This window comes from Cyphomyrmex costatus, unplaced genomic scaffold (assembly GCF_001594065.2).
Source record: "Cyphomyrmex costatus isolate MS0001 unplaced genomic scaffold, Ccosl1.0 scaffold70, whole genome shotgun sequence".
NCBI lineage: Eukaryota > Metazoa > Arthropoda > Insecta > Hymenoptera > Formicidae > Cyphomyrmex > Cyphomyrmex costatus.
This window is the reverse complement of record NW_017280267.1, coordinates 612,641-625,170: the sequence shown is the minus strand read 5'-3', so window position 1 is coordinate 625,170 and position 12,530 is coordinate 612,641. Positions and strand designations below refer to the sequence as shown.

General features: G+C 30.3%; 3 protein-coding genes across 4 annotated transcripts in view; 2 read left to right on the top strand and 1 right to left on the bottom strand.

Moving 5' to 3' along the window:
* Positions 1-130: 130 nt before the first annotated feature.
* On the bottom strand, positions 131-3,128 carry LOC108780474 (uncharacterized). Its single transcript, XM_018548196.1, has 4 exons — positions 2,660-3,128; positions 1,204-1,588; positions 542-823; positions 131-438 (listed from the first exon to the last, which is right to left on the bottom strand). The coding sequence occupies exons 1-4, from the start codon at positions 3,126-3,128 to the stop codon at positions 240-242; spliced, it is 1,335 nt and encodes a 444-aa protein (XP_018403698.1). The 3' UTR covers positions 131-239.
* A 1,226-nt stretch (positions 3,129-4,354) lies between these two features.
* Positions 4,355-7,563, top strand: waw (Translation factor waclaw). Of its 2 annotated transcripts, none has more exons than XM_018548148.1 (7): positions 4,355-4,646; positions 4,757-5,545; positions 5,875-6,111; positions 6,271-6,536; positions 6,699-6,913; positions 6,999-7,211; positions 7,314-7,563. In XM_018548148.1, exons 1-7 carry the CDS (start codon positions 4,564-4,566, stop codon positions 7,437-7,439), a joined length of 1,929 nt encoding a protein of 642 aa, XP_018403650.1. In that variant the 5' UTR covers positions 4,355-4,563; the 3' UTR covers positions 7,440-7,563. The 2 variants fall into 2 exon arrangements, with proteins under 2 accessions (XP_018403650.1, XP_018403649.1); XM_018548147.1 differs by having other exon boundaries at positions 4,733-5,545.
* Positions 7,564-9,374: 1,811 nt separating this feature from the next.
* Positions 9,375-12,530, top strand: part of MED14 (mediator complex subunit 14) — a 10,921-nt gene continuing 7,765 nt past the window's right edge. Inside the window, exons 1-10 of the mRNA XM_018548062.1 lie at positions 9,375-9,551; positions 9,634-9,766; positions 9,840-10,013; positions 10,120-10,245; positions 10,367-10,546; positions 10,624-10,817; positions 11,584-11,701; positions 11,763-11,904; positions 11,982-12,186; positions 12,266-12,425. Coding sequence (XP_018403564.1) covers positions 9,403-9,551; positions 9,634-9,766; positions 9,840-10,013; positions 10,120-10,245; positions 10,367-10,546; positions 10,624-10,817; positions 11,584-11,701; positions 11,763-11,904; positions 11,982-12,186; positions 12,266-12,425 — 1,581 coding nt within the window. The 5' untranslated portion in view covers positions 9,375-9,402. The remainder of the gene's footprint in view (positions 9,552-9,633; positions 9,767-9,839; positions 10,014-10,119; positions 10,246-10,366; positions 10,547-10,623; positions 10,818-11,583; positions 11,702-11,762; positions 11,905-11,981; positions 12,187-12,265; positions 12,426-12,530) is intronic.

The window sequence follows — 12,530 nt, the reverse complement described above, 5'->3', positions numbered from 1 at the left end:
TTTTGTTTGGCATTAAATGCATTTGCTTTCTCATATGTTTTGCTTTTATTTTTTTTACAAAATTAATAGTACTTTTGGACGGCTTTTTATATATATTTACTATCTACATATTTACTACCGTTTTGCTATCTATTAGATTTTTTCTTAATCCTTTTTTCAATTATGATAGGTGAATCAATAAATCATCCTAAAAAATTGAGGTATATATTGATTCTCCCACATACTTATGTCATATAATATTATCGCATAATTACATAGTCATTTTCTTTTGAATTTTCCGAACCATCAGACTTACGCATATTGTCTCTCAATTGTGGTGACATCGGAACGTAACTAGAATAATCTGTAAGAGTAATTCTTTGCAAACATTTTGTATTTTGTAGCCTTGATTTAAAAGAACCGGAAATTTCTTGATGAGAATACCGTTCTGTATCCATCCTGTTTTAACAAAAATTGAATCACATTTTTACATTGTTCTAATTTTATATTTCATATTTTTCTCAGGAGATAATTGGAACTAAACAAAATATTATAATCGTACCTATCTTCTTCTACGTATTCTGGTCTATGCTTCTGTCGTGGTGGTAATGCTGGAGGTTCCATTTGCAAATTGCACGAAATTTTATCTGTATCCTTATATTTATTGGAAGTAAATGATATTTTTGGAGAACAAATATCATCCACAATTTCTTCATAAATTCCAGAAGCAATAGAAGTATTGGATGTTCTCTGGTTACAGGAATAAAATTTTTCACCGTACATCAGATTAGGTTCTGAATGGTATGCATTTTCCACAACTTTAGTGCTGATCGATGTTCTTAAACTGTTTTTAACATATTTTTCAAATTTAAATACTTTAATACTTTTACTTAATTTCCTATATATAGAATGACAAAAAATTTTGGTCACAAAGTTTTGTGTGTTTATTAAATCATTACCCAGACAACAATTGACGGTATTTGTCACCATTTTGACATCAAACTTGACATTCAAAACATCATTTTGTCATTAAAATAATATCAATTGCTGCCTAGATAGTATAATATATATCTAAATATCAAAGATTCTGCATCAAAATCAAAAATTGATTCTGCATCAATATTACTGCTCGATTTAGACCGAATTTCTTTATACATTTATTAAATTTGATAAACATAAAACTTTGTGACTACTTTAGTTATCATCTTGCACAATGATACACACCAATTAGTATCTGTATCGAGTATACAAGATGTATCACTCTTTAACTGTGAAGAAAGACTATTGATTTCATTGTGTTTTTTCATTTCAAGATTCTCGTCATCAGAATGTAAAGATTTTTGTCTGTGTTTTGGACCACGACCCTGTGTTACCAAGTCTTGCAGCAATTTATTAGCGTCAAGACAGAATATATAGAGTTCTCCAATGCCACAGCAAAACTCTTTGCTGGTATGTATTACACAAATACGTTTTACATCTTCTGGACGACCTGCTGTCATTAAATGGAATTGACTGAATTCCTTCCATTTGAAAGTTTTGGTTATCTCGCCTGTGTGAACATTTCTAATAAAAATTCCCATTTGGTTGGCGACCAGATCTCCATATAAACCTGTCAAAAAATGAAAAGATAAAAAAAATGGCTTCAAGAACATATATATTTAGATGAAACATGTAAATATTTTTTCCTATGAAAAAACGTAAAGTTAGTACATATTGTCAGAGAAAATATCTGACAAAAGCCACTTTTATATATTTTCCTTTTTTTCTTCCTTGTTAATTTAAAAAAGAAGGATATGTACATATAGTTCTCTTTTTTCAATTAATACTAGTTATTTAGAAGAATTAGAAGAAAAAAGATCATACATAATGACAGAAAGAAGTATATGTAATTAATTGTTCTTTGCTGCATAACTTTTTTATCAATGAGTTAGTTTCATCAAAAGTTAAATGTTTGGTTTAATTATATATTAGTAATTCTCAGCAAGAAACAGTGTAAAAAAAAGTGATCATTTCATATTTGTATATCATTACAAAAAAGGATGTAAATTGTGTTGGATTATGCTATAATGTTTCTTATTGGAAAATACTCTTTGGCCTGGTTTCACCAATATAAGATCAACTTTAATATTTTAATTCAATTTATTCTTTATGTTTTTCTAATTCTTAAAATTAAAGAATAAATTAACTAAGATTAATATCTAAATTTTAAGTAGAATCATAATTGTAACATTTTCTTGTCAGATTTATAAAACTTTTAAGTGCTTATATTTTTATACAATATCTTTATAGACAGCTTCTTACTAGCCATAAGATTTATAAAAACTCATAAATATTTACTAACATTTGTACGTCTTATGATACAAATGCATAAAATTAGAACACTAGTCATAAAATTTTTACAAGTTTTATGAGAAGTTTTAAAGCCCATTCTACAATGAGCAATAGCAGTAGTGGATTAAGAAGTAAGCATAGAAATCAACAAATCATAGTCGAATATGAAGAGGATAATTAACTATAATTAGTCGATTCTTACGCCTACTCCTTAATCCATTACTGCTATTGCCCATTGTAGACAATGCATTACAATTCTGCCTAGAATTGACTCATAAAGTTAATCTTACATTGGTAAAACTGAGACTAGGTATACCATTGACTAGCTCCAAATCATAATTATACCAACCAATTAAACCTGCTGCCTTCGAATGTGCGTTATCAACCATGGATACATCGTACGATCTTTCAATGCAATAGTGCCTTCTGGGTTTCAACAAGTATCTGATATTTGCCATCCAACGCTGTGTCTCAGTTTCCGAATTAGCGGACAATGATAATAGAGGCTTCCTATCCGCTGCCAATGATATACTAAACGCGAATTGCTTCGTTCTGGATCGAATACGATGTACAATAGCACTCGGTGGTATCACTACTGAGCTGTCCTTCTCGTTTTGCTTCAAAGCATTGTCGTGACAGCTGAGTTTCTGATCAAACTGCACTTGTAAGCCGAGACCGGATCCCAACATTTTCACCGAGCACCATAGGCGTTTCCATACCTTCGACAGGGCTAAAGCCCTCTTCCTCACCCTTTGTGCGACGTATCTTTTCCCCGTAGATTTAATGTAGAGAAATCCGCAAATTTCCATGTCGTGCATACTCATTCTCTAAAGAGGCACGTCAAATTGGAATAGGGGAAGCCTCGAACACACGTTCGTAACGTTGAAGAAGAGGGTAATGTTACAATATCAAGACCCTCAAAATAGTTTGATAAAAATACTCCGTACCGAAGCGTTTTCACGTAAAAATAAAGATTTGACAAGAAAGAAATGTCGCTCTGTTTTGTAAATCGAAATATTTCAAGTTAAATTTCACAATTAACTTCAGAGGTTAGAAAACCTGTCAGAACTCAGATGCAAAATTAGAGATAGAAAACTATCGATAGCGACTATCGATAACCTCGATAGTCTAATCTTAAAGCGGGGAGCACAGACTTTTGCATAACGCATAAAGCATGTGCATAAGGAATTTCATTGGTCCATTTTCTTATGCATGAGTCAGTGGACCAATCAAATTCTTTATGTATATGGTTTATGCGTTATGCAAAAGTCTGTGCTCCCCGCTTTAGAGTTTTCTCTTGGCTGCACCAGTGTAGGGTGATTGCACCAGTTCATCTTTTTTCCTTTTCCCTTCTCCGAAAAGGAAGAAAGATGAACTAGTACAAAAGTTCAGCTGAGTGTTGCACTGGTGCAGCCAAGAGAAAACGCTATTAATTTGTGTATTCAACGAAAAATAGAGAGAGATATATATATAGAGATATATTATAGAGATATATTTATTTCATATACATTTTATATATATGTCATATATTTATTTTAAAAAATAATTTTTTTTAAAATTAATATAATTTAACGGGCAACGGAGCCAAAATAAAAATAATACAGTTGAAAAGAACAAAGACAATAATTTTTTCTATTAATTCTGTATACTCATATCAGTGATTTTATTTTTCCTCATTATACAATTGATATAAATACATATATTAAATATATACATAAATCGATAACGTATAAAATCCAATGGAATTTATTCAAGTTTTTGGCGGTTTTAGCAGAGAGGTTTTAGCCTACCTCTACAAAATAATTTAAAAATTTCCGATAATACTATCGATATATCGATATTTTATTTAAAAAAATATCGCATAATCGATAGTAACCACTATCGATAATTTTCCATCTCTAGATTTTATACAAAGTAGATACATAAATATAACCGCAGTGCATGTGAGTGCCATGTCGCATGCTCGCAGTATTTTGTGCTGACAGATTTCCTAATCTGAATAGTTCTCAATTTTAACTTAAAATATTTCGAATCACAGAGCAGAGTGACATAGAGTGATTCAGTATATTTTTATTTAAAAATTATTTATTTTTAAATTTGAGGTGGAAAATGATCTTCTTAACATTTACTGGAAATGTTACAAATCATTCAGACTAGAGCGTGACAAGGAATCGTCCTATATTTTTGAAATATAGTAATTAAACTGTATAACTACTATTATAATTTATTTTACTCAATATAACACATATAAAAATGCGTAATGTTATGTTGAATTCATTGTACATCGAGATTATCCGTGCCGTTCGCAATACGAGACTTTCCAAACCACCTCAAAGGTAATAAATATAAGAACTTTGATTTGTTATAAAAAAGCTTCAATTAACTAATTGAAATGTTCAGTCAATTCTATATCTTATTTTAGAGAGTGGACTTACTTGTTAAGCAGATATTTCTCCACACAAGCGACGACCGACACAGAGTACAATGTACCAGTTGAAGCTATTCGTAACTTTAGTATAGTTGCACACATTGACCATGGTAAAAGTACATTAGCGGACAGATTGCTGGAATTAACAGGTGCTATAAAGGCAAATTCTGGTAAGCAGGTCTTGGATAATCTGCAAGTGGAGAAAGAACGTGGGATTACAGTGAAAGCACAGACAGCGTCGCTGTTCTATTCATATCAAGGCAAAAGGTATCTTCTGAATCTTATCGACACACCAGGACATGTGGACTTTTCAGCAGAGGTTTATCGATCGCTGGCTCCTTGTCAAGGGTGTATACTACTGGTTGATGCTAATGATGGTGTTCAAGCACAAACAGTAGCCAATTATTATTTGGCGCGAGAAAACAATCTTGTGATAATACCAGTAATTAATAAAGTGGATTTGAAGAATGCTAATCCTGAGAAGGTTAAAGAGCAGTTACAAATGTTACTTGAATTAGATAATATAGACATTATCAAAATATCTGCCAAGCTAGGCACTGGTGTCAATAAACTTTTAGATGCTATAATTGAAAGAATTCCACCACCTACGGTAGCTAGAGATAAGCCCTTTCGAGCACTGATATTTGATAGTTGGTATGACAGGTATAAAGGAACGATTTCTTTAATTTATGTGAAAGACGGATCATTGTCAGTCGGCAAACAAATTAGTTCTACATATATGAAAAAATCATATGAAGTTCGAGATATTTTTCTTCTTAGACCTTATACAGAAAATGTGAAGACAATGTGAGTGAGTATGACTCTTATTTTATTATATAAAATGATTATACTTTTTCTAAATTAAATAAAATAGATGCTGAATGTTTATTGATAGATGGGAGAAAATTTAAAGTAATTCTAGATAATAAAATAAAACAGAAATCAAAAATAACCAAATTGCAATTTTAGTTTGATTTTTTTAAATTATATATATAATAATAAATAATTTTAATTTGTACATATAATATAAGTAAATATACATATAAGTATATATACTTAATGTAAGCATATATATATACATATATATATGTGTGTGTGATAGAAATTTTCAATTTGTACTATTTGATGTAATCTAGATTTGCTGGACAAGTAGGCGCTATTTCGTGCAATATGAAGTCTAAAGAGGCTCACATTGGTGATACTTTGCATCTGCGCCATCAGTCTGTTGATTCCTTACAAAGATTCAAGCCACCAAAGCCAATGATGTTTGCAGGAGTATATCCAATAGATCAGTCACAATTGCCCTCTTTAGAAGCAGCTATTGACAAGCTTGCTCTAAATGACAGTGCTATAAGTACCACTTTAGAGTCAAGGTAAAAATAATATCATTTGTAAGCTTTATAATGTGTATGAAAATAATTTTCTAATATAAATGTCGTTGATAATATAAAATTCTGTCGTAAATGATTGTAAATTACGCGAATAATATTCGAACACGTTAATAAAATATAATGAAAAGAATTATATTACAGTGCTGCACTTGGAAGGGGATGGAGAATTGGCTTCTTAGGTTTATTACATATGGAAGTCTTTATTCAACGTCTTGAACAGGAATATGGGGCACAGCCAATAGTTACATCACCTGCAGTGACTTACAAAGCAAAAATTTTTGGCACTAAAAATATAACAAAATATCAAAGTGATACAGTGATCTTTAATAATCCAGTACATTTTCCAGATCCTCAAATTGTCACCGAATTTTATGAACCAATGATTATTGCGACTATCATTACGCCAGGTATTTATAATTTCACAGAGTTTAATTCAATTAGAATTAAATTTAAGGATATATTAGAAAAGGGAAACTAAGTATATTATTGGATACTTTGATCCGAAATTTGGCAACTTTTTTCATTTTTATTTTATTTAATATAGATTAAATGCTTTTTAAAATGTATAGATACATACATGAAAGAAATCATATCACTTTGTTGGGAAAAACGAGGCGTAGAAAAAATAAACAAGGCTATTGGCAGTGATAGATTTATGCTGCAATATGTGATGCCATTGAGCGAAGTAATTCTTGACTTTCATGATTCTTTGAAAAGCATAAGTTCTGGTTATGCTAGTTTTGATTACGAAGATTATGGCTATCAAGTGGCAGATATAGTGAAGGTAATTTTTAGATATCATTTATAAATTATTCTTGTGCAATGTTGAACTTTTTAATGGCACATGTATTTTGATATATAAATTTTAGTTGAATATTTTATTAAATGGAAAACTAGTAGAAGAATTATGCGCAATTGTACATAAAACAAAAGCATTTCTGATAGGCAAGAGATTATGTGTCAAGCTTGTTGAAACTATTCCTCGACAACTGTTTGAAATAGCAATCCAAGCAGCAGTAGGGAGTAAAGTGATTGCAAGAGAAACTGTGAAGCCCTATAAAAAAGATGTAACAGCGAAATTAGTAAGTAGATATTTTGTATACCATACATTTAAAAAACAAGAGTAGAAAACTTTTTAAATGTGGGATTATTTCATTAATTTTGTGTTCACTCTTTTTTTTTAGTACGGTGGTGATGTTACTAGAAGAAAAAAATTGTTGGCGCAGCAAGCAGAAGGAAAAAAGAAAATGAAGATGATAGGAAAAATTTCCTTACCACGTGACACTTTTATAAGCATACTAAAAAGATAACAGAGTTTTTGTATCTAATGTAATTATTACAAAATAATAAAACACAAGCACAGTATATACAATAGCGCAACTCTCTTGATTTTATGATCTTGCCTAGCACGATCGGCCAAGTTTACCTCATCAATAGGGCCATTAATATTCAAAGAAGAAGAAGAATTATTGTGATTTGAGTCTTGTGTGGTCTTGTAATTCTCAAAAGTATAAACTACAAGACTGTTATATATTACATAAAATAAATTTTTTTTTCTGCATAAATATACTACTTTATTTATTCCCTATTGCTATTTATTTTTTGCTAAGAATTTTAAAGTATTAATTTTATTATTTGTATTTAAATTTAATTGTTAAAGTTTTTTAATCTTGTAATATTTTTTATAAAGTTTATATATTTTTTTTACAACGTATTTTATTATTATTTTAATATTATTTTACATTTACAACATTTTTTACATAAAAGTTATTATAGAAAATATTTAATAATGTTAACATAAGTTAAATAATAATAAAAATAAAAATTGTAATTTCTTCTACTCTAATTTTTACGAATTTATTAATTTTTACAAATTTGGATTTAAAGAAATTTGCGGGAATGGATGATAAATGTCGGACCAATCAAAAACCGGGAAGAAGGTGACCAGACTCTTATTAGAGGGCACGTGTAGAGGGTCTCTAAAATATATACCACGTTATCGACCTTCATAGACATCTTCCACTATGGTCAACTATGGTGTATGTTGACTGTTCATTTTATATGACCGTATGGTCGTTTTCCCATTTTCTATCATACAAATTTAGTTACATTAAATCACATTAAATGTGATTAAATGGATATATTTGAATAAGCTATTGAATATTCGTGTCAAATTTGGTGTAATTAAATGTACAGACATACGAGGTTATAGCTACGAAACTATGATTAAAAAACTATAAAATCGAAAGAAGTGTTGATTCGCAACAGTTTTCAAATCATGCTGGGTATTGTTTGGCGTCGTTAGAACAAAGTTGAATACTGGTTTGTGTACTCTTGATTTAAAGTACTGATGATCTAGTAGATGCTATGAACTGAATTTTAAAAAAATTAGATAACAGGATAATGTAATAATTATAATCTTTATTGGTTAGTTTATTGGTTTAAAGCTACTTGAAACTCGATTTACATTAAATTCTTTAATTCATATTCTTATTCTTCTTTTCTTTCGCTTTTCTTGTCTTCCTAATTTCTCATCCAATCACTGCTTCCTTTCTTTTTTTTCCCTAAATTCTCTCCTTAATCTATTTTCTATATGCATATTTATATGTTCTATCAAAACTTTTCTGCCTTGAGTAATTCGAGTCTACAATAAGTCAGTAGTCTGTAGTTGACGAGTTGGAAGTGACTGTAGAGTGTAGTTAGTGAATCAAGATTGATTAAAATTAGTAAATTGATAAAGTTGACCAGCAGTCAACTTCTACTATCGGCTCATTGCAGACTCGAAAAAAGTCTGTATTATTGATCTGGATCAAGTTTAGCTGTTGCTCCAGCATTTCCTTAAAAACTGTTTTACATAAAGTATTTATTGTTAAAGTTGATTATGCTATTGCATATTTTGATAGACAATGCTCAAGATGTCTCTCAATAATTTCTACAAAAGGTTTTGTCTATTTTATTACTATAGAATGATATATATTCATATATGATAAAACTGTACAATTATATTTTGTGCAGAGATATTAAATCTTTTTCTGTATTTTGTTTTCTTTTGTATATAAAATATTATAAACATACATTTTTGTAACCAAATATCTACTAAATAAATTAATTTTTAAGGTTAAAATGTACACTTAATGTAAAGTATGTTGTTTATATGTATATTATTTATCTATATGTATATTGTAATAATACAATTTTTGTCATTTATAGAAGAAACATCTATAAGTATATATACATCACATTAAGATACTTTCTGTTAAAAACAATATCAAAATGGCACCAGTACCTTTAGAGGGTCATCAAACTCCTGTCACAAATAACATACCGCAAGAAGGCAATCGTGGTGGATCAATATCCTTAGGAATGCTTATAGATTTTATTATACAACGAACATATCATGAGCTCACTGTTCTTGCTGAATTGTACGTACAAAATAAGAAAATATTGACAGGTATGCTTCAATAGTTTCCGATACTGTGGTCTATTCTGCATCTCTTTATTTAGGCTCCCTCGTAAAACGGATATGGAACGCAAAATTGAAATTTATAATTTTTCTGCTCGAACAAGGCAATTGTATGTCCGTTTATTGGCACTAGTAAAATGGGCGAATAGTGCATCTAAAGTGGATAAATCTACAGTACAATATACATTTTTACACATTTTGTAATCACGTAATTAAAACATATAGTCTAATAATTTGCTCTTTTCAGCACATAATGGCGTTTTTAGATAAGCAATCATTGCTTTTTGTTGATACCGCGGATATGCTGGCAAGGATGGCTCGTGATACTTTGGTACACGCTAGACTTCCAAATTTCCATATTCCTGCAGCTGTAGAAGTACTTACCACTGGAACATATGGTAGATTACCAGCTTGTATTCGAGTAAGTATGCACAAAAAAAAATTATATAGTGTATTATATTATTAGTGTATTATTTATATAGTGTATTATTAAAAAATTGATTTGAGAAATTATTGCGTTTGTATAGGAGAGAATAGTGCCTCCAGATCCTATCACTCCTACAGAAAAGAGAAGTACGTTGCAGAGATTGAATCAAGTCATTCAACATAGATTAGTCACTGGGAACTTGTTGCCACAGATGCGTAATTTGAAGGTAATTATATATAAAACATGCAGAAATATAAAAATTCCGTTAAAAGATACATTATAATTATTTTGTAGTAGAAAAGAGTTATGTGTAATTATTTTAAGTTTCATTTATTATTGACATATAGATTGAGGCAGGAAGAGTGACTTTTCTTATCGATCAAGAGTTTTCAGTATCTCTTACGGTTATGGGTGATGGACCAACAGTTCCATGGAGACTGTTAGAATTAGAAATTTTGGTCTCGGATAGAGAGACTGGAGATGGAAAAGCATTGGTACATCCTTTGCAAACTCGATATGTACATCAAGTATGTTTATCAAAAAAATTAAATTAATAAATTATATTTTCAGATGTTTAACAGATGTTAATTATTTTCTATAACAGGTTGTTCAATCGCGATTGGCTGAAAGTATTAACCCATTATCAGAGGTGTATCATATCCTACATTACTTTTGTCAATCATTACAATTAGAAGTTTTGTATTCTCAAACGTTAAGATTGATTCGTGACAGATTGGACGATCATATTCATGTAGACGAATACACACCTGGCAAATGTCTTTCTATATCTTATTGGAGGTAAGAATGATAATATCGCTCATTACAACAATAACGTAATTAAAAAATTGTCATTCTTTACTTGTGGAAAAAATGGAAAGAAACATTTTAAAGTAACATAATTTCATTCCTTTACAATTATTACATCAAAACTGTATTTTTGAACTAAATTCGTATTATATTAAGCAGTATGTAATATGAAGGTCAGTAAGCGAGTCAAAAGAAAGTTTAAATTTTAATTTTTGAGATGTATATCATATAATATAATAAACGTTTCGGACCATGGGTCTTTCTTCAGCTTGTATAAAAAAAAACAACGAATGCAATTTTAACATTTCGAAGAATTGGAACATTAAAAATGTGTGGGACTGAAATTTATTTTTGCATGCAGGGGTTGATACAGAGCATTTCAATATGTTCATCACCATCTGATGAAACATTATTACAATTTCAATTCGGCATAATTTCAATGTTCCAATTATTCGAATTGTTAAAATTGCATTTGTTGTGTTTCTTTTTTACAAGCTGAAAAAGGACTCGTAGCCCTTTTTCTCAAGAATTCAAATTTAATTTTAATTTTCTTTTGGCTTGCTTACTGACCTTTATATTACATATTGTTTATATTTTTAAATTAATATATTACAAAATTTTAATGATCAAGAACATAGAAACATATTTTTTGAAAAATTATTTTTTTTATTTATGTTGTACATAAGTGATACATATAAGTATTTAAAAAGAATTTTTATATACGCATAAGATTTATATTCATATGAGGTCTTTTTAGGGAATTAACGAGAAAGGATCCACGATCAGAACTTGGATATAGATTAACCGTTCAAGTAGATCAACACGATCCTGCGAGGCCTCTCGCAGTTGTGCACATTCCATCATTAGGCAGTAAGGTAAAGTAGTATACTTATATTTTTCAAACATGACATTATAACATGATAATATGTTATGCAGGAAAACGAGATAGCGCACAGAGCCATTAGGTCGGATCAATTATCGATGGAATGTTTACTCGTGCACACGATCTATATCCGAACCCGAAGTCGCTTGTCCGAATTGAAACAAGAGCTGCAAACAATGCTGAAAGACGTTGAGTGTAAGTTAAGAATATTTTTTTATCTCTTGTTTTTTGTATTTGAGAATGAAAAGATATTAATTTAAATAATATCTTAGGTACCTTAGCGGGATCTCCAGCTATTTTATCAGTACCTATATTACAACCATGTTTACGTGCTGAGCTGCTGTTGGTTACAGTTGACACTCATACTGGTATGCTACAATGTCATGTCCCTCAATATGACGCACCACTTGTTCCGGAATTAACAATAGCTTTAAATGGGGATCATTCACGTCTTCCGACACTTATATCTGAATTGAGGTATTAATTGTTGTAATACTTTATAATATTCCCTTGACTCATTTTAGCATCTTTGGATTAAAATTGGTTGTTTTGCTAGATTTTGGATAACACAGAGACGTTGTGAGAAAACATTGCAACATCTACCAGCTACCTCGCATGAACGTTTGCCCGTTTTGCATCATCCAGATCATCCTATGTCTAAGATTAGTCGGCATCGGATGTTCGTTCAATTGCACCGACATCCTACAGTCATACTGGTATTTTTTTTATTAATTTCATATATAATAATAATATAGAATACATATTATTTTAGTTTGTTACACACACACACACACACACACACACACACACACACACACACA

Bases quoted from the DNA above. Each gene is read 5' to 3' on its own strand.
- LOC108780474 (XM_018548196.1), bottom strand. From the start codon at position 3,128: ATGCACGACATGGAAATTTGCGGATTTCTCTACATTAAATCTACGGGG. The intron at 1,589-2,659 runs GTTGGTATAATT...ATTTTTTGACAG, and splicing joins GAAGGCAGCAGGTTTAATTG to GTTTATATGGAGATCTGGTC. The intron at 824-1,203 runs GTGTGTATCATT...TGTTAAAAACAG, and splicing joins CTCGATACAGATACTAATTG to TTTAAGAACATCGATCAGCA.
- waw (XM_018548147.1), top strand. From the start codon at position 4,564: ATGCGTAATGTTATGTTGAATTCATTGTACATCGAGATTATCCGTGCC. The intron at 6,537-6,698 runs GTATTTATAATT...TAAAATGTATAG, and splicing joins TGCGACTATCATTACGCCAG to ATACATACATGAAAGAAATC. The intron at 7,212-7,313 runs GTAAGTAGATAT...CTTTTTTTTTAG, and splicing joins AAGATGTAACAGCGAAATTA to TACGGTGGTGATGTTACTAG.